Source organism: Podarcis bocagei, assembly GCF_964188305.1.
Source record: "Podarcis bocagei genome assembly, chromosome: 2".
Lineage (NCBI taxonomy): Eukaryota > Metazoa > Chordata > Lepidosauria > Squamata > Lacertidae > Podarcis > Podarcis bocagei.
The window spans coordinates 111,202,569-111,227,587 of record NC_138126.1 but is presented as its reverse complement, the minus strand read 5'-3'; the positions used below and the strand labels follow the sequence as shown (position 1 = coordinate 111,227,587).

The following is a 25,019-nucleotide window of genomic DNA, read 5'->3' as shown; positions in this document are numbered from 1 at the left end:
ATAGAGATCTTTGCCATCTTGACCAGTGCATTTCAGCCTACATTAGCAAAAAATCTGCTCTCTACAAAAGTAAGGTTGCATAGGACAAAATGGTGTTTTTTATTCACTTTTATACGCAAGTTCCCCAAGTTTGAAGTGATAAACATATATTGATTATTATTTTTTTACAATCAATATATTTTTAAGCTAATTAGATTTAAAAAGCAACATTAGCGATTACACACACACAGGTGTGTGCAAGTGCTGCCTAATTAATTTTGTAAATGGCTGAATAATTTATAGTTCTGTTTCCCCTTTAAATCTTACACACACTGCATTTTACTGATTGCCGACAGTCACTGGTGTATCTCAGTTCTTCAACATCTCTGAAGTTTGTATGCAAATGTTGGCGCTCAGTCTAACACTTCAGCTGCGATAAATTGAGCATCAATTCTGACACCTGCCAACTGACATACCAGCAGAGGCGCACTGAATATAATAGTGTTTGCTGGGTAGAAGACTTGTGCTTTAGTCTCATAACAAAATCCCATTTTCAAAATAGTCCTTAAGCATCCTTCTGCTTAGTCAGCTATATACTTCTGCCTGGAGTCAGCACCCATGTTTTAACACCGTCTAAAACGCAGCCTTCTTACATAGCACCTTTTGTTGTGTCTCTTCTAATTATACTATTTGCATTGAAAGGAGACTTAAGAAAGGGCAGTTTGCACCACTGAACTTGTGTGGGTGATCTTGTACATGGGGGGGGGGCGAGGAATGCAGTTGACTTGGGGAAAATCTCTTCCTTTTTTACCCTTTCTGCCACAGCCTGTGCCTCAACAACTGGAGCCATCTCTACCATTGGGCAGAGTGAGGCACCTGCCTCAAAGGGGCAGATGCTGGGTACAGTGGTACCTCGGGTTACATATGCTTCAGGTTACAGACTCCGCTAACCCAGAAATATTACCTCGGGTTAAGAACTTTGCTTCAGGATAAGAACAGAAATAGTGCTCCGGTGGCGCGACAGCAACAGGAGGCCCCATTAGCTAAAGTGGTGCTTCAGGTTAAGAACAGTTTCAGGTTAAGAACGGACCTCCGGAACGAATTAAGTACTTAACCCGAGGTAAGGTAAAGGTAAAGGGACCCCTGACCATTAGGTCCAGTCGTGACCGACTCTGGGGTTGCGGCACTCATCTCGCTTTATTGGCCGAGGGAGCCGGCGTACAGCTTCTGGGTCATGTGGCCAGCATGACTAAGCCGCTTCTGGAGAACCAGAGCAGCGCACAGAAACGCCATTTACCTTCCTGCCGGAGCGGTACCTATTTATCTACTTGCACTTTGACGTGCTTTCGAACTGCTAGGTTGGCAGGAGCAGGGACTGAGCAACGGGAGCTCACCCCGCCGCGGGGATTCAAACCGCCGACCTTCTGATCGGTAAGTCCTAGGCTCTGTGGTTTAACCCACAGCGCCACCCATGTCCCTTAACCCGAGGTACCACTGTACTGATGTTTTGTAGAACAGCTGCTGTGTGTCACATGGGCAGGTTTGCACCCCCTAACTTAGCCTACTACTCTTGACAATAATGAACCATGTTGTCTAGGTCTAGTTGGCTTCTGTGCATGAAATGGAATGGGTGTGTCTTAGAACAGCCCTGTCGATTATATGTCAAACAGTTTTACAAACGAGAGGGTGGTTCCCTCTCCCTGTGGCAAAACAAAACCTTGTTACGTTCACAAGCTGTGTTGGGATATTGATTTCCTGGCCCTGTAAACAGCTGTTGGAGAAAGAGACTTCCTTCACATGCCAGGCATAGTATTAATTTATTGCCAGCCCTTCCTCATGCCCTATCTTTTGGCCAGCAATGTTTCAATACCTTAGCCCAAATTAAACAAAGTGAATCAAGCAGGCGCCTAGTGAACATTTGGCATGGAAACTCCCAAGAAATGTTTCCTTGTAGGGAAGGTCCATGGCTTGGTGCTACAGCACACACTTAGCATGCAAAAAGTCAGGTGACTCTCTGATTCCCTGCCAGATCACAGAAAGTCTGGTAAATACACAGTGGTACCTCAGGTTAAGTACTTAATTCGTTACGGAGGTCCGTACTTAACCTGAAACTGTTCTTAACCTGAAGCACCACTTTAGCTAATGGGGCCTCCTGCTGCCGCCGCACCGCCGGAGCACGATTCCTGTTCTCATCCTGAAGCAAAGTTCTTAACCTGAAGCACTATTTCTGGGTTAGCAGAGTCTGTAACCTGAAGTGTATGTAACCTGAAGCATATGTAACCTGAGGTACCACTGTACCTTGATAATCCTGAAAAGTCACTGCAGCCAATAAGGTAAAAAGTAAGGTAAAGGACCCCTGGCCAGTTAAGTCAGTCAAAGGCGACTATGGGCTTGGAGCGCTCATCTGGCTTTCAGGCCCAGGGAGCCGGCGTTTGTCCACAGACAGCTTTCCGGGTCATGTGGCCAGCATAACTAAACCGCTTCTGGTGCAACAGAACACCGTGACAGAAACCAGAGCACATGGAAATGCTGTTTACCTTCCCGCCACAGGGGTACCTATTTATCTACTTGCACTGGTGTGCTTTTGAACTGCTAGGTTGGCAGGAGCTGGGACAGAGCAACAGGAGTTCACTCCGTCACGGGAATTTGAACCGCCAACCTTCTAATCGGCAAGCCCAAGAGACTCAGTGGTTTAGACCACAGCACCACCTGCGTTCTGGAGCTGCCACTACAGCCAATAATGGGATATATTCACTGAAGGCCTGATGTGGAATAAGCTAGCCTCCTGGGCTCCTTTCCTGCTGCAGTACAGTGCTCCCTTCTGCTGAATGGAAACAGGTTACTAACGACAGTTCCGCTCCTTTTAGTTGCCACTCAGTTGTTCAAAGCTAATGGAGTATATTGGGGCTTGTTCCCATAGGAGAGGGCTGAAGATTTCCTCCTGTCCTTACTGGTGAATTTACATTCTTATCTTTCCATAACAAGTGCCCATGTGTGCTTTTCTGCACTTAGTTGATGAAGGGTATACGTCAAGGAAAGCCGCCGTATCTCATAACCTCCAGAAACATCTGTTTTCCAACTCACAACACGTATTTAAGGCTGCAATTCTATTACATTTACCTAGCAATAAGTGCTATGGAACCTCATAAGACTCAAAAGCATACAAGACGCGTGACTGCTGTTTTCAAAATCAGAAGCACTGCTCAGAAGGTCCAGGTTCAAGCCCTGGCAGCTCCAGGTAAGCGCTGGGACTTCTGCCAGAAATTTTGGAGAGCTGTGGCCAGACAGTACTGTGTTATATGGATCAATGGTCTGGCTCCGTATAAGGCAGCTTCCTATGCTGCTATGCTTTAAAGCCAATGTAGGGAACCTTTGGTCCTCCAGATGTTGCAGAACTACAACTCTGATCATCCCTGGCCATTGGCTGTGCTTGCTAGGGGTTGATGGGAAGTGTAGTTCAGCAATCTCTGAAAGGCCACAAGTTGCCCATGCCTGCTTTAGAGGAACACCCACCACCGCGCACTGCAATGGCATTTTTATTTTTATTTTATAATTTTATTTTTGACAAAGTAATAATCATAAATACGAATAAAAATGTGCACCCCACCACCGAGACCATTCCATTGTAACTATCCAACCTCCCAAAATTGTGATGGTTTGACCCCTTTTCCATTTTAACAGTACAAATTCTACAAACACCTTCCATATCTCCTCAAAATCATTTCTCCTGCATATTCCCCGTCTTACTTTAATGGCACATGTTAATTTATCGTTAATAGCTATATCCCACACCTCTTTACACCATTCTTCCATTTTATATTCTGCTTGTCCCTTCCACTTCCTAGCTATAATAATTTGTGCAGCTGTCAATAAATTTGTGAGCAAGTCCTTCATAGCCTGCGAACCTTCCACCCCATCGTAAATTGATAATAATGTTACCTCTGGACTTTTGGTCGGCTACAGTGGCATTTTAAAACCCATATCCATCCCATTTTAAAACATTCAAAACACACAACTTTTTTATTTTAATAAAGCTATAAAGAACTCCCCCCCATCTCCTGCAATGCACACATAACATAGACGATAATGGCAATGAGGTCATTTAGATGAAAGGCAGGCTTGTGATTATCTCTGGATATAAATTTTATATGGAGGACCGGGAAGGGTGTATTGGAGGTAATATCAATCTGCATATCAACGAGAACATGGGAGTCCAACAAGCTACAGATCCCCCAAATAGCAGACTCCTGCAGAATTGCTCTAGGTGGCGATACCAGACCCGAAGGGTAATGTAGTAGCAGGGATATATTATCATCCCCCAACCCAAAATGCCCAGGTTGATTCTAAGATAGAGAAGGAAATGAAGGAGGGATCCAAAAGTGCAATATTAACTGGTGACCAACTTTTTGGCCTCACTACCTTCACATCAGTGTTCAAAACTCCCATTGTTCCTGTTAAGTTGTGGGTGAACATATCAGACGACACAGCGATTCTTCAAACAGCTCTTATTTACTCACAGAACAGAACTGAACTGAAGGGTTCAGCCAGCCTGCTTATATAGAGCTCCACTACAACGCAACTGTAACACTTTCTGTAACTATCCAATCACTGAACGTCACTTTCAATCCCTTATTTGCATATTTGGACCTGAGTGAAAACTATCCACAGTATCCCCCTGCTGGCCCAGGGTGAGAAATTCAGTACATAACAGTTCTAGGTGCATTTTGCGACAGGGGGTTTCATTAGTGCAAGCTGTTTTTTGAGCTCTGGGCACGGTACCGCACCTGAGATTTCAGATTAAAACTGCAGAGTGGAAGGAAAGGAGGGCCTTTTTCTGCCTCCCCACTTCCAGCTACTCTCTGAAGACTGGGGAAGAGACCCTCTTAAGGATATTAAGGGGATGGGCAGGGGAAGGATACTAGACCATGTGAAAAATGAAGGTAAGATTTTAGCTGCAGTTCATTTATTTTCAGCTTTGCATTCTTGTTATTAAAAAAAAAAAAGCCCGTAGACATTTTGTTGTTGTGCCCACAACCTAGGTTTAAGGTGCCATTTAGCTTCTAGCTTTCATATTTCAGTTTCTAACACTGCTTCGCATAGACAAAGCATATGCATATTCCAGTCATGACAAAAAGGCAAAATTTCTAGATGCCCTAAATGACTGTGTCCTAGAACAGTTGGTCACATAACCAACAAGAGGGGAGATGACTTAATCCTAAACCCAGGACCTGGTAAGAGATATAAGTGTTACTGAATTGGAAACAGCAACCATAGTACTATTAAATCCAACATAGATGTAGATGGACAATTGCCAACAAAGTCCCACCGAGTCACATTCGACTGCCAAAGAAAAAACTTGCAAAAAATGAGGTAAAAAAGAAGTTGAAGTGGAAAGTCAAGAGGGTCAAATCTCTCCAAAATGCTTGGGGGTTGTTCAAAACCATAATAATAGAAGTTTAGCTAGAATATATACTGCAAATCAGAAAAAATACCACCAGGCCTAAGAGGATCCCTGTGTGTTTAATGAGCAGAGTTAATAAAGCTATTAAAGGCAGGAAGAGACCAAAAGGAAGAAATACTGGCAAAAGAAATCTAAGAAGACTATAAGGGATGCAGAATATGTAAGTACCGGTAAGTATTTAGCTGAAGAACAACAACAAAATAATTGCATTAGAAGCAGATGGGCAGCCAGGGAGGTGGCTGGACCTTTCAAAGACAAGGAAGTCAGAAGGATGCTAAAGGAGGAAATGAATATTGCAGAACTTTGCATATGTCTCCTCAGAGGGAGGCGTAGCGCAGGTTCCTGTATGTAAAGTAGCGTCCTCTGGAAAAACAAAGTCTGAGGAACTGACGAAACTAATGGTGATAAGATACCAAGTTAGCAGACTTATAATGACAACTTGAAAACTGGCAACGCTTAATTAATTAATTGCATATATCTTCACAGTGGAAAGAGTGAGGCAGATCCCTGTAACTAAATTAGTTCCTCAGGAAAGAATGAGGAACAAAAATTCTAACACCTACTGACAATTTTAAAACTGACAGATTTGTCGGTTCCGGAAGGCATCCACCCAAATATTCTTAAAGAACATTGTTGATCTTATAACAAAAATATTCAGCTTGTCCCTAAGATCAGCCTCCGCATCAAGGACTAGAAAGTGGTCAGTTTTAAAATCAGAGCAAGATGAGATATGGGAAATTACAGGCTACTTAGGTTAATATGGGGACGCCAGTGGCGCTGTGGGTTAAACCACAGAGCCTAGGACTTGCTGATCAGAAGGTCAGTTGTTCAAATCCCCGTGACAGGGTGAGCTCCCGTTGCTCGGTCCCTGCTCCTGCCAAACTAGCAGTTCAAAAGGACGTCAAAGGGCAAGTAAATAAATAGGTACCGCACCGGCGGGAAGGTAAATGGCGTTTCCGTGCACTGCTCTGGTTCGCCAGAAGCGGCTTAGTCATGCTGGCCACATGACCCGGAAGCTGTACGCCGGCTCCCTCAGCCTACAGAACGAGATGAGCGCCGCAACCCCAGAGTTGGCCACGACTGGACCTAATGGTCAGGGGTCCCTTTACCTTTACCTAGGTTAATATCTGATCTGGGAAAACTGGAGGAAAACATTATTAAAGCTAAAATTACCAAGAATTTAACAGGGTTGGGGAAGCCAGGGTTCTCCAGCTGCTGAACTTCAGCTCCCATCATCCCTAACCATTTACTGGGAGTTGGGAGCCCTCCATCTGCCAGGTCACAACTTCCTTATACCTGGCACAATGCTGTTATACAAATCTATGGTGCAATCACATTTGGGATACTGTGTGCTGTTGTGGTCACCTCACCTTAAAAAAAAGAAAGACATTGCAGAGCAGGAAAGGGTTTAGAAAGGGCAAACTAGATGGCACAACAGAGATGGCACAACTTCCCTATGACTAAAGGTTATGACATTTGGGATTTTTAGAAATTTTCATAGTTGGGGGGAAAACAACTAAGGAGTGAACATGACAGAGGTGCATATGTTTATTACCGGTATGTAGTACATGGGTTGTTGTGGGATGTGGGTGGCACTGTGGGTTAAACCACAGAGCCTAGGGCTTGCCGATCAGAAGGTCAGCGGTTCGAATCCCCGCGACGGGGTGAGCTCCCGTTGCTCGGTCCCTGCTCCTGCCAACCTAGCAGTTCAAAAACATGTAAAAGTGCAAGTAGATAAATAGGTACCACTCCAGCAGGAAGGTAAACAGCGCTTCCGTGCGCTGCTCTGGTTCGCCAGAAGCGGCTTGGTCATGCTGGCCACATGACCCGGAAGCTGTATGCCAGCTCCCTGGGCCAGTAAAGTGAGATGAGTGCCGCAACCCCAGAGTCAGCCACGACTGGACCTAATGGTCAGGGGTCCCTTTACTTTACCTTTACATGGGTTGTTGGGGGGGGGTAGTACCTCTGGTGGGGGTCGTGCTGTGCTCCTTCTGGGGTTGTTTATCCATCTTTGGTCCCCACCCTACACTCAGCCCTCACCTGTGGCTCCTGTTGTTATTATTATTATTAAATTTTATTTATACCCCGCCCTCCCCAATCAAAACCGGGCTCAGGGCAGCTAACACTGGTATAAAAACAATTGATTGAAATACAACTTAAAAACAAGATTAAAACACAACATTAAAATGCAGCCTCATTTCAGTAGGAACTCAAATCAAAAGCTTTTTGGGGGATGAAAACGCCAAGTCTTCACCAAGGCCAACTATCCAAACTGGTCCTACGTGGGCCAGAAAAAAGCCAGGGAAGTGCCCAAACAGGAGTTCCATCACAGAAGGAAAAAGGAAGAGGGGGAGGGGATAGATTTGATTCCGCCTAGAAGCTGTCAGGAGGTGAGCCACACGCAAGGAATGGCTTTGACCGGCTAGCTAAATCAAGTGAGGGTAGCCAAAGGGTCTTATAAGCCCTTGGTGAGTTAGGGACTTGCCCTGCGTGAGAAGACAGGCTCTGGTGGATTGAGGAGACAAGACCAATAGTGGGCCCAGTAGTCAAGAAGGTTTCAGTATGTGCTGTAGAGGGAAGTGAGGGGCAGAACTCTGATTCTATACCTTCGCTGCCTTGCGGGGCATCTTTTGAAGAAGATAAGGCTAAAGTAAACCCGGCACAAATCCAGAGTGGAGTTCCTAAGACGGTTGGATGGCACCTTGTATTCCTCCTTCCAGCAACTCCTGCAGCCAAGCTGGTACTGAATGTATCACTCTGCTTTCCTTTGGACCACATCGGCGAAGCCGTGAGTGGGGGTCTTGTCGTCTGGGCAGCCCAGGACCTCCATACACGCCGCCCAGGGAGGTCACCTTGGTTGCTGCTAATGCATTGGCTTAACTTCACCCTCAGAGGCGCACTCCATTTTCTCTAGAGACATGCCAACGACATGGGTGTGGGGAGAAAGCCAACAGAGGAAAGAGCCAGTGCGGTGTAACAGTTAAGCGTGTTGGGACGGGGACCTGGGAGGGCAGTAATAATAATAATAATAATAATAATAATAATAATAATAATAATAATAATAATAATAATTTATTTATACCCCGCCCATCTGGCTGGGTTTCCCCAGCCACTCTGGGCAGCTTCCAACAGAACACTAAAATACAATAACCTATTAAACATTAAAAGCTTCCCTAAACAGGGCTGCCTTCAGATGTCTTCTAAAAGTTTGGTAGTTATTTTTCTCTTTGACATCTGGTGGGAGGGTGTTCCACAGGGAAGGCGCCACTACCGAGAAGGCCCTCTGCCTGGTTCCCTGTAACTTGGCTTCTCGTAGCGAGGGAACCGCCAGAAGGCCCTCGGCGCTGGACCTCAGTGTCCGGGCAGAACGATGGGGGTGGAGACGCTCCTTCAGGTATACTGGACCGAGGCCATTTAGGGCTTTAAAGGTCAGCACCAACACTTTGAATTGTGCTTGGAAATGTACTTGGAAACAGGCAAGGGTTCGAATTCCCGCTTGGCCAAGAAGCTCACCTTGGGTCAGCCTCTTAGCCCAACCTCCCTCACAGGGTTGTTGTGAGGGTGAAACGGGTAGGAGAAGCCTGTAGACAACGCCGCCTTGACAGCCTTTGAAGAGAAAGGCGGCATATAAGTACAATAAATAAATAAGCATTCTACTCCAGTCCTTTCTCATCAGGCCAGAATCTGGGGCCAGCCTGTTTGGAGATGCAATAGGGATAATGCTTCTCTAAAACATATGTTTTTTCATTGTCCTGTATTGAAAGATTTTTGGCAGAGGGTAGCTGAAACCATCAGCAGAACCATACGGAACAACCTCACATTTACAGAGCAAAATATCCTCTTGAATTATATACCCAGCACCTGCAACCTTACAAAAGGACAAGATGAGTGGAATCTCGTGCCCTTACCACAGCGAAAAGACAAATCCTGAGGAATTGGAAAAGTAAAAAGGCGGCTCCCTTCTAAGTTTGAAGTCTCACAACATATGAACAACTTGCATATAAACGCAGACTTGCCATGAACAAATTTGGAATCCATTCTTACAAATACTGTAATAGGTTAAGATCTGGTGAAGTACAAGAACAATCTTGTACAGTATACAGTTTCGGGGAAGCCCCTTTATTTTTCCTTCTACACGGGTTCTGTTTCTCTTTTTCATTCCTCTGTTTTATTTGCTTCTCACAATGTTTAGTGCACATAGAATTATGTACTTTTGGAACTTCCAATAAAGATGTTTTTATTTTATTTTTATTTTATTTTTTTAAAAAGAACCTGGGGCGCCAGCCAGGGAGGCTGAGAATCGGGGATGGAAGAATACTGTTTCTCCCCGCCGGCGCCTGCTTGCCCGGCCCGACCTTGGGCTTCATTTTGGGCGGGAGGGCGGCCTCTTCCTCCGCTTGCCGAGCCGCGAGGGCGGAGCCAAGAGGGCGCAGCACCTGCGCAACAGAAAACTCCACGCGGCTCACGGGAGCATCTTCCAGGCGGGCAACGTCGGCCAGCTGGAGCTCTCGCCTGCTGCGCGCAACTCAGGTAGCCGCGGGGGATTCCGTGTCCGAGGCGGCAGCTCTTTTTGGGCCGCGGGCCCTTTAAATCTCTCCTGCTTCGGTGGGCGAGGACTTTCGTTTTCTGTCGTCGCTGCCGCCCCCCCCCCCCGCATCGATCCCACCTCCTCCTCTTAAAGGAGAACAACGCTCGGCCGCCGTTGCGTCACGGAGACGGACCTTTCCCGGGAGGACCGGCCTGACTTGAAGGTGGGAGGAAAAGGAATCCACATGGGCAAGGATGCCCTGGGGGGTGAAGTGGGGCGAAAGGCGGGGGGAGGGGAGGGAAGAGCCTGGCTTTGTCTGGCATCTGTTGTGTTTTTTTTTGGGGGGGGGGTTGTGCTGACGCGTCCCCTGCCTCTTATGGGGGCTGCTCTTTTTTACGAGGATGTGCGTGGAAAAGTAGAGTCAACTCCCAGGAGGTCCCTTCCCCTCCACCCCTATAACATATTTGAAGGGGACACCCCCCCCCAAGGTATGGGGAACTCCCATTCAAATGTGCCATGTCATGTGATCGATTATGCAGGGAGGGGCTTACTTGCCTTTTAACACCCCCCCCGTCCCCCCCAAAAATTATATTCAGGTTGGCACCCCTGAGCGCAACGCACTTCAGCAGACTGGCAAAAGACCAAATATATGTGCATTATCAGCGTTATTAATAGGGTTGCCAGTTAAAAAAAAATGTTCCTCTTCACAATAATATTCCATTTAAAAAAAAGGATCTGGAAGGTAGCCCGTTATGGTTCCTTAGAGTCAGACGTCTGTCACTGCTCTTTTTCTGTGAATGTGTCTTGCTGGCCCTGGGCCTTTTATCTCCAGCCTCTCAGAAGCGTTTATCCTTCAGCATTTTGTACGGAGAGACCCCTTGTTTCCCAAATCTGAGTGAACCTCTGGCAACCTCTGGGTGCTGTAGCAGCTTTTCGTGGAGCTTCCTAGGAGACCTTTGTATGCAGGGATTGTTCTCAAAAGCCTGTGGTGTTATTATATCCATCTATCTACTTCTCTGTGGGACACGGGTGGCACTGTGGGTTAAACCACAGAGCCTAGGACTTGCCGATCAGAAGGTTGGCGGTTTGAATGGCACAACTTCCCTATGACTAAAGGTTATGACATTTGGGATTTTTAGAAATTTTCATAGTTGGGGGAAAACAACTAAGGAGTGAACATGACAGAGGTGCATATGTTTATTATGCAGTACATGGGTTGTTGTGGGATGTGGGTGGCACTGTGGGTTAAACCACAGAGCCTAGGGCTTGCCGATCAGAAGGTCAGCGGTTCGAATCCCCGCGACGGGGTGAGCTCCCGTTGCTCGGTCCCTGCTCCTGCCAACCTAGCAGTTCAAAAGCACATCAAAGTGCAAGTAGATAAATAGGTACCGCTCCAGCGGGAAGGTAAATGGCGTTTCCGTGCGCTGCTCTGGTTCGCCAGAAGCGGCTTAGTCATGCTGGCCGCATGACCCGGAAGCTGTACGCCTGTTCCCTCGGCCAATAAAGCGAGATGAGTGCTGCAACCCCAGAGTCGGCCATGACTGGACCTAACGGTCAGGGGTCCCTTTACCTTTATCTACTTCTGTATTGCACAGCTTGGATATGGTGCAGTGTCGGATTTATGTATAAGCTAAACAAGCTATAGCTCAGGGCCCCGCTCTCTTGGGGGCCCCCAAAAAATTTAAAGGGAAAGAAACCTGGATGTACATTTCCAAAATATAAGATAAAAAACAAATAAAATAAAACTTACGTACAGCAACAGTATCTTGTGTTGCATGGGCTCCTATTTGTTATGTGCAAATGGCTTTAGATACCTATTAGGTCCATAAATTACCATATAGCATATATTCAACACAAAAAACAGCGACAATTTGTTGTTGACAAAGGACAGCTGGACATATAAAGGGCCCCATTACCTTCAGTAGCTTAGGGCCTCATCAAACCTAAATCTGGCTCTGGGTGCACATATAAAAAATAGTAGTCTGATCACTTTTCACCTAGTTTTTTTTTAATTCATTTTCTAGGAAAGGTTATCTCTTGAGAATATTTATTGCAGGGGAAGGTGTTGGTCCCACTATCAGCTTGCTGACTTCCCTTTTAATAGACTGCTTTTTACAGCAGCCTGACATGCAGCAAGTGGCGGTAAAACGATGGGAAAACATTAACCTGTGTTAACTTACGTATTTCAGGCTGTTAGGACACAGCCAGAACCAATACAGGAGTAAAATAAAATAAAATATGTAAGGGAAATGTCATACTAACCAGGTCTCGCCAGGACAAGTGGGCAAATTCAGAATGAGCCTCAAGTTGCATTCTCTCGTTTCCTTGCTAATAATTAGATTTTGTTTTCATCCAGCCGAGTAAGTAAATAATAACTGATCATACCATGTATTCTGTATGCATTTTATTAAAACTTTAAATTAAGGTCAGCATTTTTAGCTGGTCTCCAAGAAGCCATTTTGCTACCTTAGGGGTGTTTTCCTGCCTCTCTTGGCTGATGTGGAATTAAATGGCTACAACACAACCTGTACGTTTTAGAACTACAAATGTAAGGAGCGAAACGGGTCTCCAACATTGCAAGTATGAAGCCTATTGATGGTTAGCATGGAGGAAACTAGGAACATGTAGAGCAAAGCTGAAATAATGCAGGACACTGTAATTATATACATATTTTCATAGAAGTAAATTCCTTTGGGCTTGATGGCACTCACTTCTGAGTAAACATGGGTTGGGCTGCACGTACCTCTTAATTAATAAGAATCTATTAAGAGAGAGGGACGTGGGTGGCACTGTGGGTTAAACCACAGAGCCTAGGACTTGCCGATCAGAAGGTTGGCAGTTCGAATCCCCACGACGGGGTGAGCTCCCATTGCTCGGTCCCTGCTCCTGCCAACCTAGCAGTTTGAAAGCACACCAGTGCAAGTAGATAGATAGGTACCGCTCCGGCAGGAAGGTAAACGGCGTTTCCATGCGCTGCTCTGGTTCGCCAGAAGCGGCTTAATCATGCTGGCCACATGACCCGGAAGCTCCCTCAGCCAATAAAGCGATATGAGCGCCGCAACCCCAGAGTCGGCCACTGGACCTAGTGGTCAGGGGTACCTTTACCTTTATTAAGAGAGAGGTAAATACAGTGCAGTGGAAGTGAAGTAAAGACTCTGGTTGGTTCAATAATGTTTGAAATGTTGAAAGCGAGCTTACACTTTCTTATCTCAGTTAATAATCCAACCACAGCATTCTGCACTAGCTGTGCATCTTCAAAGGCGGCGCAATACCTTGCAATAGTCTAACTTGGAGTATCAGAGCATAGACAACTGAAGCCAGACTGTCCCTGTGACAACTGAATTTCCAGCTGATGGGCAGCTCTAGAACTTGTGTTGTCTGGTGCAAATCCTGCCTGACTTTTCCTGTTGCATGTAGGTATTGGGAAGATGCTGCTGTCCAAACCCAGCAGGAATGGCTTCTGCATCCTTCACAGAACACACTGGTAAGGAGCATGGACTATTTACATCGACTCTGTATTTCTTGTGAAAGGACATTTTGATCTTTAACTTGCTATACACGGTTGACATCTTTCCTTTCTGTTTTCACCTCTCAAAATCCTGACATGGACTCAAAAAGCTGCTGCCTGTGGGGTTTTTGGCAAATGAGTCAGGCCGAAAAATTGCGAAAGTAAATAAAAAACAATACTGTTTTTATTGGAACAATTGACAAATAGAGGGCAAGCTCCTAAGTGCATAGGGCTCTTCTCTAAGGTAAGGAAGGCTTAGAGACAATATAGTAGGAAAAGCTCTAGTGTGGAAAGTTGTTGAGTTTCTTAGGAAATAAAATTTCATGGCTGACATTCCTCCCTCAGATTGTTTCTTGGTCCCAGAGAAAAGCAGAGAGGTTGAAAGGGGAAACCAAGTTTCCAACACACACAGAGAGAAAAGGCTTCTGTAATAATAAAAAAATGCTGTATTTTTACTAATAAAAGTTCATTTCAAGCTAAGGCCTTTTTGCTATTCCTCCCTCTCTAGCTCTATTCAATAATTTCCACTCACATTGGCAATTTAAACCCCCCATCCAGTCACATCCTACCAAGTCTCTTCCTTTCCAGCAGGTAGTATTGCCCCTATGGCCTAAAAGGAAGCAAAAAGACCTTGCAAAAAGACCTTACCTGAACTTTCCTAAAGAGCCTTTCCAGAGTATTTGTTTTGGCTCCTTACCCAGTTGTATATGGACTCTAATCTTATCTCCAAGTGCATCACTTCCCTTTCACTGTGACTTCTGCTTCTATGATCCTAGGCAAAGGATCTAGGTAGGGAGACTCCTTTTATTAGGTTTATAATTCCCTCTACCTTGCGTTGAGTGGAGGCAGGAGTTAAAGATTAATCACCGGTTGACCTGAGTGGAAATAGGCTACCTATGCTCTTGGTGTCTAGAAATCCCAGCAAAAAAATGTAATTATCTCAATCTCACAGGGTGTTTTTTTTTGGGGGGGGGGTTAGGATTTGTTTTGAAAGTCTGTGAATTCAAAATGTGGGATGATATTCAACTAAATATTTGTGCTAGCGCATGGATTAGCTGTAGCACAATGGGATTTCTACCTTCTCCCCACTCTGCCCTCCTCCCGCCATCACAAAACCTGCTACAAAGGGTTAGGGGGAACCCCCAGATCAGATTTAGGGGGTGCGCAGAGGAAGAAGAGGTGGAGAATGTTCCAAATTCTTTTTCTGGACAGAATGTTTTGCTTAGCACTACATTGAGAACAACCCTTGGGATTTATTTCTATTGAGAAAAATGTTTAGGCTGCTTAATTATAAAATTTCCTAGGTTTTACACACAATATTATCAGTAAAACACATGTAGAATCAGAATATAGATTCTTATAGACTGTAGAATCAGAAAAACTGTTTGAAGCAAAAAATACATAGCTAAATGATATGTCTGGGTAGGCTTGCCGTAATGAAAAAATCAGCAGGCATCTAAAACATGGTGGTGAGGGTACCTGCCTAATGAATTGCTGGGGGGGGGGTAAAGGAGGCCAATTTGGGAAGTATATGAATGTTGCAGTTTCTGTGAGGGTAGCAGGTGAGGACAATGATCAGGTAGCTTTGCAGGGTGCTGATAATCTGCCCCACAGGAATCGCCATCCTGTTCTGACTCTCTTAAGAGAAGTGGCAGGCCTGTTTTTATAAACGATTACCATAAGGCTCTAGAAAGCTTCCTTATTTTATATGTCAGGTCTGGAATTTGCCAAATAACACGCTGCATGTTGCAATTGCAGGCACACACTCTTTTTTTAAAAAAGAGAAAAAGAGAAAGGCACCTTTGCCAAGGAGTTAAGAATGGCAGCCTGGAAGCAGAACAAACTGCACTCATTTTCCTTTCTGCTTTGGCAAACATTTTCTAGGGTACTTGCCCACAGTCTTTAGGGAAGTTTAGGGAAGTTTTTAATGTTTGATCTTTTAAATATCCTGTTGGAAGCCGCCCAGAGTGGCTGGAGAGGCCTGGCCAGATGGGCGGGTTATAAGTAATAAATCATCATCATCATCATCTTTTTAAGTTCCCTCCCTGTGTGTGAACTGGGAATATTGCATTTGTCAGGCAAGGTTGCTCTTAAGGGAAGGTACAGATTCCTTTGATTATGTTGTTGGGATCCTGGAAGACAGACCCTGTGCCGCCATAGCAAATTATTATTATTAATAATAAATAATAATAATAATAATAATAATAATAATAATAATAATAATAATAATAATAACAATAATAATATTTTATTATTTATACCCCGCCCATCTGGCTGGGCCTCCCCAGCCACTCTGAGTGGCTTCCATAGAAACCAAAAATACAGTAAAATATCACACGTTAAAAACTTCCCTGAACAGGGCTGCCTTAAGTTGTCTTCTGAATGTCAGGTAGTTGTTTATCGCTTTGACATCTGCTGGAAGGGCGTTCCACAGGGCGGGCGCCACTACCAAGAAGGCCCTCTGCCTGGTTCCCTGTAGCTTTGCTTCTCGCAATGAGGGAACCGCCAGAAGGCCCTCGGTGCTGGACCTCAGCGTCCGGGCAGAACGATGGGGGTGGAGACACTCCTTCAGGTATACTGGACCAAGGCCGTTTTCCTCCCCTGTCCCGCTCTGCAACTTATTTCTGCATTTTCTTCCCGTGTCCTTTTCCTGTATGTCTCTTAAGTCTGCAGGTAATGACACTGCTTAAAACTTCAGAATCATAGAACAGTGTTTTTTAACACGTCCGAAGTATATGCTGTAGATATCTTCTCTTTTAAGGTTTTGGCCTGCTTTGGTTACAGGTTGAGAGAGATGCCTTGGAGGCCCCACCCTCCAGCCTGCATGGCGTGGACAACCTCTCGCAACCATGGCACTTGGAACGATGCTGGCAGCACAAGGCGCAGGGTCATGGTAGCAGCAGGGGCCGGGCTGGGCCTAGGCACCATCTTAGCTTATGGAGATCACCGTCGGCGGGTGAGTGGGGCCGCTTGGGGAAGTGGGATGTGTACGTGGGTGTTGGAAAATTCCATTCCACCTTTAGTTGCAAACATGGAACTGTTGCATGTCATGTGTCTGTTTACATACCAGCACAGCTTGCTAAGAAGAAGAGTTTGGATTTGATATCCCGCCTTTCACTCCCTTTAAGGAGTCTCAAAGCGGCTAACATTCTCTTTCCCTGTCTCTCAGAGAAAACAAAGAGAGAGACAACATGTTTCTTTGTCCTGATTTATAATTAATAAATCCGTAGTTGTAGTATGCTTCCACAAGCCTCACGCCTATTCTGTGTGCGCAGTTCGCTCTGCTGACATAGTGTGCCCTGGCTTTGAAGCCTAGGTTGCTGATATACGTCGGAGCAGAGGTCGATGGGTCTTCGTAGTGGGACGTCTGGAAGGAGACGACCCAGCTGGGGCTAGCCAGCTGGCCTTGCGGCCCTCTGCGTGCCGACAGTGGGATGTGAAGAGCTAAACGTTGAGAGCTGGGCTGTTGTACAAAAAAAGGTCTTGGCACTGTGCCTGAACTTAAACTTGCAAGCAGCAAGGTGGGAGATGATAAACGTAAGACTGCCAGCCCCACTTGCAGCTCCCAGAAAATGGTATTCCTGGGCTTATTGCCTCCAACAGTGGAGATATAATGTCGCCATTATAGCTTGTACAGTCATACCTTGGGTTGAAGTTGCTTCAGGTTGAGCGCTTTCAGGTTGCACTCCGCGGAGACCCAGAAGTAATGGAACGCGATACTTCCGGGTTTCGCCGCTTGCACATGCGCAGACAGTCAAAATGACGTCATGCGCGGAAGCGGCAAATCACAACCCGCGCACGCGCAGAAGTGCGTTGCATTCGCTTCAGGATGCGAACGGGGCTCCAGAACGGATCCCGTTCGTATCCAGAGGTACCACTGTAGTCCATTGATCCTCCATTAATTTATCTCATCCTCTTTGAAAGTCATGGAAGTTAGTGACCATCACTAGGCCTTATGAAAACAAACTCCTGGATATAGCAATGTCTGAGCGTCTCACCAGATCCAGGAGGGGTAGTTAAAGGCCTAACAAATAGAGACGCCTCCCAAGAAACGTGAACCCCTTTCTTTAACAATGTTAATGACCAAAATCAAGACCTTCTTATACTAACTGCTCAATATTCTCAGTGGAGGGGCTACTTTAAGTAATATGTTTGAATGTGTAAGTGTATGTCTAGAGACAATGGATAAAACACACACTCTTAGATGTGCTGCTGTTTCGTGGTGATTGTGTTTGTTTTTATTTAAAAACCAATTAAAAATTGCTTAAGAAAAGGAAACAAACTCCATAGTTCAACTGTGGTTTGACAGGTTTCTCGTGTAAATAAGTGGGGCTCTTTGATCACGGCAGAAGAGTGCTAAGGACTGCAAAGAGCCCCTTGTTTCTCCTTTCTTAATGGCTTTCCTCTCTTGCTTCCTTACAGGCAGCTGAGCTGGAGACCCCAGCGCCCGCAGCTGGACCCCCATTTCCGGTCTTTACCCGGAAGGAGGTGGCTCGCCACAACAGCGAAGCGAGTCGGGTGTGGGTGACCTATGGCAGCGACGTTTTTGACATCACAGACTTCGTAGAGGTGCATCCTGGAGGCAAAAGTAAGATCCTCCTGGCGGCGGGGGGCGCTCTGGAACCGTTCTGGGCCCTCTACGCCATGCACAAGCAGGAACACGTGCTGGAGATCCTCCGCGGGTACAAAGTGGGGGAGCTGAGCCCCGAGGAGCCTCCGCAGCCAAGCCCGGGAGACCCATACGCCGAGGATCCCCAGCGGCACCCCGCCCTGCGGATCAACACCTTGAAGCCCTTCAATGCAGAGACCCCCCTGGAGCTGATTGCCGAGAACTACCTGACTCCCAACGCGCTCTTCTTCAAGCGCAACCACTTCCCCGTGCCCGTGGTGGACCCCGCCACCTACCGGCTGCAAGTACAGAGTTCCGGCGGGCGGACAATGTCCCTATCCCTGCAGGACCTGAAAAGGAGGTTCCCCAAGCACGAGGTGACCGCTACCCTGCAATGCGCCGGCAATCGCCGGGCCGAGATGAACGCGATCAAGAACACCAACCGGCTGGGCTGGGGCGTTGGGGCCATAAGTAACGCGCGCTGGGGTGGGGCCCTGCTTCGGGATGTCCTGGCGGAAGCCGGGTACAAACCCAGCGACAAGGGGCACGTCTGTTTTGAGGGACTGGACAAGGATCAGAGCGGCACAGTTTACGGGGCCTCCATTCCTTTCAAGAAGGCCATGAGTCCCGACGGGGACGTCCTCTTGGCTTACGAGATGAACGGGGAGGAGTTGCCCCGGGACAACGGCTTCCCCCTCCGAGTCATTGCGCCGGGGATAGTCGGTGCGCGTAACGTCAAGTGGCTGGCCCGGATCACGGTGGGCCCGGAAGAAAGCCAGAGCCACTGGCAGCAGAAGGACTACAAAGGATTCTCCCCTTCCGTGACGTGGGACAACGTGGACTTCTCCAGCGCCCCTGCCATCCAAGATATGCCCGTGCAGTCGGCAATCACCGAGCCGGGCCCGGGTGCCTGCGTCTGCCCCGGGGAGCTCACGGTGAAGGGCTACGCTTGGAGCGGAGGGGGGCGAAGGGTGATCCGTGTCGATGTTTCGCTGGATGGTGGGAAGAGCTGGCACGTGGCCAAGCTCACCGGGAAGGAGCAGCTGCCTGGTCGAGCCTGGGCGTGGCAGCTGTGGCAACTGGACGCCTGCGTGCCCGAAGGCACCAAAGAGATGGACATTGTCTGCAAGGCTGTGGATGCCAGCTACAACGACCAGCCCAACACAGTGGCGCCCATCTGGAACATTTTGGGAGTGCTCAACAGCGCGTGGCATCGGGTCCACGTCAGCGTGGGCGAGGAGTAAGAGGCTGAGTCGTGCCTCGTTGCCTGAAAGAAAGAAAGGGTCTTGGATTGCGGTTGTTCTGCTCCTTCTTTCTTCTGAGAGTACGTTTGCCTACATCCTCTTGGAGAAGAGCATTTGTTGTCACTCTGCAGCTACCACGGAGCTACAGCTTCCATCATTCCTGACCATCGACTTTGCTGGCTGGGACTGAAAGCAGTTGTAGCCCAACAACACCTGAAGGTCACCACCTTGGCAAGCCCCGTTCAAGATGGATAAAGGCCCTTTTACTACCTCTTCTCTAATCTCTCTGTCTTTTAAGGAAGCCCTTCTGCTGCCCTTTAGAATTCCTTGTGGGTTTGTTTCTCGAGAGGCGAATGCGCGCAACCTTCACTGAGTTTCCTTCGTTATCTCCTGCGCTCTGCTCCTCCTCCTCCTCAGGATTGCTTTCTCGTTGTTCTTGCCACCATTACAAGAGCTGTTCCCTCATTTCCCACCCCTGCTCAGAAGACACGGTCGTGTTGTGAAAAAGGAGGACAGAAATCTCGACTCTTTCGAAGAGGCGATTTCAGCAGCTGTTTACACGTTACAGGAGCCCTTTGCGTCCAGCAATCTAGCACAGTTTTCTATCTGTAAGGAAAGGGGTCTGACAATCGCTTTTGTGAAATACTTAACTCCTGTCCTGGCAGGACTAAAAACACAGAGAGAATGGCTACTCTGCTTGCACATAAGAATGAGATTGGGAATAAAGGTAGTTTGCTCACATATGGGAATTCAGGTTTAGGAAAACAGCATACAAAACAGAGGCATTGTGTGTTTGTGTGTACACCAAAACTAAATTTTAATGCTTTGGGTTTCCTGCAACAGTAGTTGTAGGGCAGATTGCACCTGGTCATATGGGGAGCTTGGATTTATGTGTCTGTGTCCAAGGAACTGGCTTTCTCCATGCGCATTTATCTCCTCCCATGAACACTTTGTGCCTTCTCTATATATATATGTGTGTGTATGTGTTAGTGTATTTTTTTTGGGGGGGGAGGTGTTAGCCATGAAGCATTAAAATAACATCACAAACTTGCAGGAAAACAGTCATAGGTAAAACAGTGTAACATTCAATTTAATTTCAGGACTTTTTTTAAGACCCACTTTTTGAAAAAGGAAAAAAAAAAAGCCCTGGGAAAACATTAAAGCTTTTTTAACTTGCTGCCCAAAATATTGTAATGTAGATGCCAGAGGAGCCTCTCTGGTGAGACCCGTTCCGCAGGCAGGGCACCGCCAAGAAGCACCAGTGCTTATGAACTGTGTCTGGAAATGCACTGGGAGCCAGTGCTGTGCATTTCAGTGTGTACCACCACCCACCCCGTCCAAAATTAGGTGTGTGTCCTCCCACCCACCGCCATTGCTGATCCTTCTCATCAGATCAGGACATCATGGCTGCACCTCTTTTCTTTTTGCAACCTCTGCCTGTTCAGGGCACTGCCAGCACCTGCCACAATAAGTGCCTGGAGAGATTTTTCCATTGTAGATTTGTGAGTTTACGTGGCACTCACTGTACTCTTGGTACCCCAGCATTTTCTGCCAGTTCTTGATCTGACGTTTCAGGGCGGGGATGGAAAACTTCGCTATGGATGGATTTGGGTGAGTCTCCGACCTGCCCTCCCCAAGTATCTGTAGTGGTAATTGGAGGCCGGATTTGGAGAGCTTTGGGGAAATTAATCACATTCCAGACTGGAAACTCTACCTACTAGCTTGTAAGCATCCCCCCCCCTTTACAACACTTGCCAAGCTTCAAGAATCCGGTTTAGAGGGGTTAGGAAAAGCTTTCATCACACTATAAAAGACTTCTGTATCTATTCAGGGTTTTTGTCCTTGTTTTAATTTGCTGCTTCCCTCTGCTGGCCATGGTGGAAAATGTATTCATCTCATTCGTTTTTTCTACTTTGCCTAGAGTTTCCATGATGACCTGTTTGAGGCAGTGTACAAAAATGCTAAGGGATTCCTTCACCTCCTCCCTTCCACTAGTGCTGTAGGGTTGCATATGGGGTGGGGCAGGCAAGAGGATTTAATGGGTTGAATCCTGTCCAGGTGCCTTCATCTCACTGTATGGCTCCAGGAGATTCTCTTCCATAGCTCCAGGTCCGGTTAACTCTTTAACAAAGCAAGACAATGGGGTGGTTGGTTTGGAACTACAACCTGATTCAAATGGTGCTGGGTTACAGCCAGAAAATCAGGATATGCATGTACACCAGGAATCTCCCATGTTGCTGGGTTTCAACTCCCATCATCCCTCACCATTGGCCAAGCTGGCAGGGGCTGATGGGAGTTGGAGTTCAGCCACATCTGGAGGACCACAGGTTCTCCATCCCTGGCACTGTGCACAAAGCGCTTCCTGGGTAAGTCCCAGTCAGCCCAAGAGAGGAGGCTGACACCTGTTGGTTTGGAAGGCAAATTGGCTATTCAAGACTGCAAGGAGCTGGTGAGTGCCTGTTCTGTCACCCCTGCTTGTGGTAAAGGTAAAGGGACCCCTGGCCATTAGGTCCAGTCGTGACCGACTCTGGGGTTGCAGCGCTCATCTCGCTTTATTGGCTGAGGGAGCTGGCGTACAGCTTCCGGGTCATGTGGCCAGCATGACTAAGCCGCTTCTGGAAAACCAGAGCAGCGCACAGAAACGCTGTTTATCTTCCCGCCGGAGCGGTACCTATTTATCTACTTGCACTTTGACGTGCTTTCGAACTGCTAGGTTGGCAGGAGCAGGGACCGAGCAACGGGAGCTCACCCCATCGCGGGGATTCGAACCGCTGACCTTCTGATCGGCAAGTCCTAGGCTCTGTGGTTTAACCCACAGCGCCACCCGTGTCCCTCCCGCTTGTGGTAACAAACTTCAAAGTGTGTGTGTGTGTGTGTGTGTGTGTGTGTGTGTGTGTGTGTGGAGCCTTGTCAGGATCTGCCTCACAAGCCAAATTTGACAGGTGGGGCTGACCAAATGCCAAATCACCTGACATCACAAACGACATTTCAGGGCTTTGAAGTCTGGATTCGGCTTCAAAGCACCTCACTGGTAGCAAGGCACTGCTAAAGCCAAGATTTAGCACTTGGCTGCCTCTGAGGTTATTTGAAGTCCCAACATGGGGACTTCAAAGCGTAGCCAAACTGAGTAGGATTTAACTCCCCCCTCCGCAGGGGTTAAATCCTGCTCAGTTTGGCAGGATTCAATGCAAACCCCTTCTTGATTCGGGAAGGGATTTGCATTTAAACCATTGCTAAGCAAAGGTAAACGCCTGGCACTTTTAGCAGGGGTTTCCCTCCTTAGTGCACACAGAAAACATTAGCGATAAGAGAGCCAATGGGAACTCGTCAAAGGCTGCCTATAGTCAAGTTGAAGTTTATATGTTACAACAGTTGGCTTGCAACTTCTCACTAGCCTTGCTGTTCTGCTTTATCCCAAATTTATCAGGTGAAGTTTTCCACCCACTTAAGAGCAAGACTTGAGAACTCTGAGCTGTCAGGCATAAGATGGAAAGCAAGCCCGAGCAGTCTGTTTGAAAAATGGTCATCAACAGGCTGGTTTCCTAGAGCAGGTGTCCTAGAGCAGGTGTAAAGTGTGTTCTGAGTAGGTGGAGGAACCTCTCTGACTTTTGCGTGGCTGGAATGTAGCCCAGTGTTTCCCAGACTTGGCTCTCCAGCTGTTTGTGGACTACAGTTCCCATCATCCTTGACCTGCTAGTTAGAGATGATGGGAGTTGTAGTCCAACAACTGCGGGAGACTCAAGTTTAGGAAACCCTGATGTAGCCTACTGTACAAAAGTAAGAGCTACATCCAATGATTTGCCCAGATTTGCCTCTGGCCCACCCCACCACTGGCAAGCACCCCTCCCCTCAAAGGCTGTACACAAGGGAACATGCCCTTAAGCTGAAAAGGCTTCCCCTTTTGCATGGGGAAGGAATGAGTAGTTCTTAAAACCAGATACCTTTTAATATCTCCACACTGCACAGGGGAAACTATAACATTTTTTTTACTGTGTAATGGCTCCTCCTGCTCTGTCCTCATTTGAAAGCTGATGAGTGTGATAAAATATTGCATTTGTTCTGTTAATTTTGCATAGGGTAAGAATCTATATTTTCTAATAGTCCTTAATAAACGCTCCGAATTTTATCTCTCTTCTTTTTGTTTCCACCTGTGTTATGTACATCTCTTCTTCCTTGCTTGTAAGGTTATCTGCAGGTCCATCTCTTGCTCTGTTTTTGAACTTCATTCAGACATAAAAGCCCGGGATAAATTAACAATGCTGCATTTGAGAATTCCACGCCCAATGGGAACCACCTGTAATCTGAAACACTCTTTAATTTGAGGTACATCCGCTTAATTTCAGGGGAAATTGCCTTCAGTCTGCAGTGTATATTCTTATTAGTTTAATCTATACTCTGCTCTTGCGACAGGCCCCAGTTATGGAAACCACAGCCATAATTATATAATTATTGGGGGTGCTGTAGCACTAGATTTCCTGCATCACCAGGGGATTGGACTAGAAGATTATATCTTAACAACCCATCCACCTTTCTGATTCCATAAAAATCAGTATATGTACTTTGGTAACTGCTTGAGTGGGATTCATCTGAAGATGAATGGGAGCTCCCTGTGCAAGGGCTTGCAATGGAGCCTTCTCCCCTCTCCCCCTGTGCCCCCTGAAATTGGCTTGGGGGTGTCATGAGGGGCGATTGTTCCATCTGGTATGCTGAAATGCTTGCACAGAAGGAATGTTCAGCATAGTACAATGTCACACTGGCTCTATTAGGTGTATGTCAGTTGGCAGATTGCTTATAACTTAATTAATTTACATTTCCTCTCAACTATTAAATTTGTCAGCTGACCCCATTGGGGTCTCATTTGCAGGGATCCCCATAACTGGAAGCTTTCTATCTTATTCTTGTCCGGACAATCTGATGTTTGCTTCTCACAATGGCGAGTTAGATGCCACTAGGATGCAGTCAGGGCACGATGAGGACAATAGCCAGCTTCCTTATTTGCTCCCCCAGTAACTGGTATTCAGTAGCATACCAGTGGTAGAAGTCAGCTGGTTCTTTGACAAGGTTGTAGTGGGCCTGCCCAGGATCTAGTGGCATATCAAGGGTGAGAGGATAGCCTTGAATGCAACACAGGGCTGGAATCCAGTGACTCCAACCTGATTTAGATTGTTGCTGACAACCTCAAGTCTAGTCAGCAAGCTTGCAGCAATGCAAAAGCCTCAACTTGAGCAGTGCTGAGCTAAACATAAAATCGGATGGAACATAACGCTACTGAATAAAGTTTCCTAGTGGGCTCTTGCAAGGGGAGCTGGGTAAGTGTTGAAGTAGATGATGAGGGGATTGCTTCTGCTCATAACATTTCCCACCCCCCACAAGGACAAATTTTGCAGGTTCGTGCCTATGGATTAATTATAATGAAAATAATAATGATTGCCTAAGTAAATGAGGGGTGGTGTGCCACAATTTTGAGGACAATGGTGATTTTGTTCCCTGACCAGCATTATTAGATGGTGTGTTGTGTTTGATGTGCATCTTGCATCCAGATCAAAGAGATTCTCGGAGCCAAAGGTAATTTGGTTCATGTCAGCACGGATTCTCTGTCCTATTTACATGTGGGATAAAGGGCTTTAATTAGCTAATTCGTCAGCTGCAAGCTCAAAAGAGGACCACATTAGCACACGCAGGGTGAAAAC

At 46.7% G+C, this 25,019-nt stretch overlaps 1 protein-coding gene across 1 annotated transcript; it reads left to right on the top strand.

The window, feature by feature from the left end:
* The first annotated feature begins 9,874 nt into the window (after positions 1–9,874).
* On the top strand, positions 9,875–23,455 carry SUOX (sulfite oxidase). Its single transcript, XM_081181404.1, has 4 exons — positions 9,875–10,191; positions 13,386–13,452; positions 16,261–16,432; positions 17,899–23,455. The coding sequence occupies exons 2-4, from the start codon at positions 13,397–13,399 to the stop codon at positions 19,327–19,329; spliced, it is 1,659 nt and encodes a 552-aa protein (XP_081037530.1). The 5' UTR covers positions 9,875–10,191; positions 13,386–13,396; the 3' UTR covers positions 19,330–23,455.
* The last annotated feature ends 1,564 nt before the right edge of the window (positions 23,456–25,019 follow it).

Excerpts from the sequence above, each read along its gene's own strand:
- SUOX (XM_081181404.1), top strand. The coding sequence starts at position 13,397 with ATGCTGCTGTCCAAACCCAGCAGGAATGGCTTCTGCATCCTTCACAGA. Across the intron at positions 13,453-16,260 it reads ATCCTTCACAGAACACACTG|GTTGAGAGAGATGCCTTGGA; the intron begins GTAAGGAGCATG and ends CTTTGGTTACAG. Across the intron at positions 16,433-17,898 it reads ATGGAGATCACCGTCGGCGG|GCAGCTGAGCTGGAGACCCC; the intron begins GTGAGTGGGGCC and ends GCTTCCTTACAG.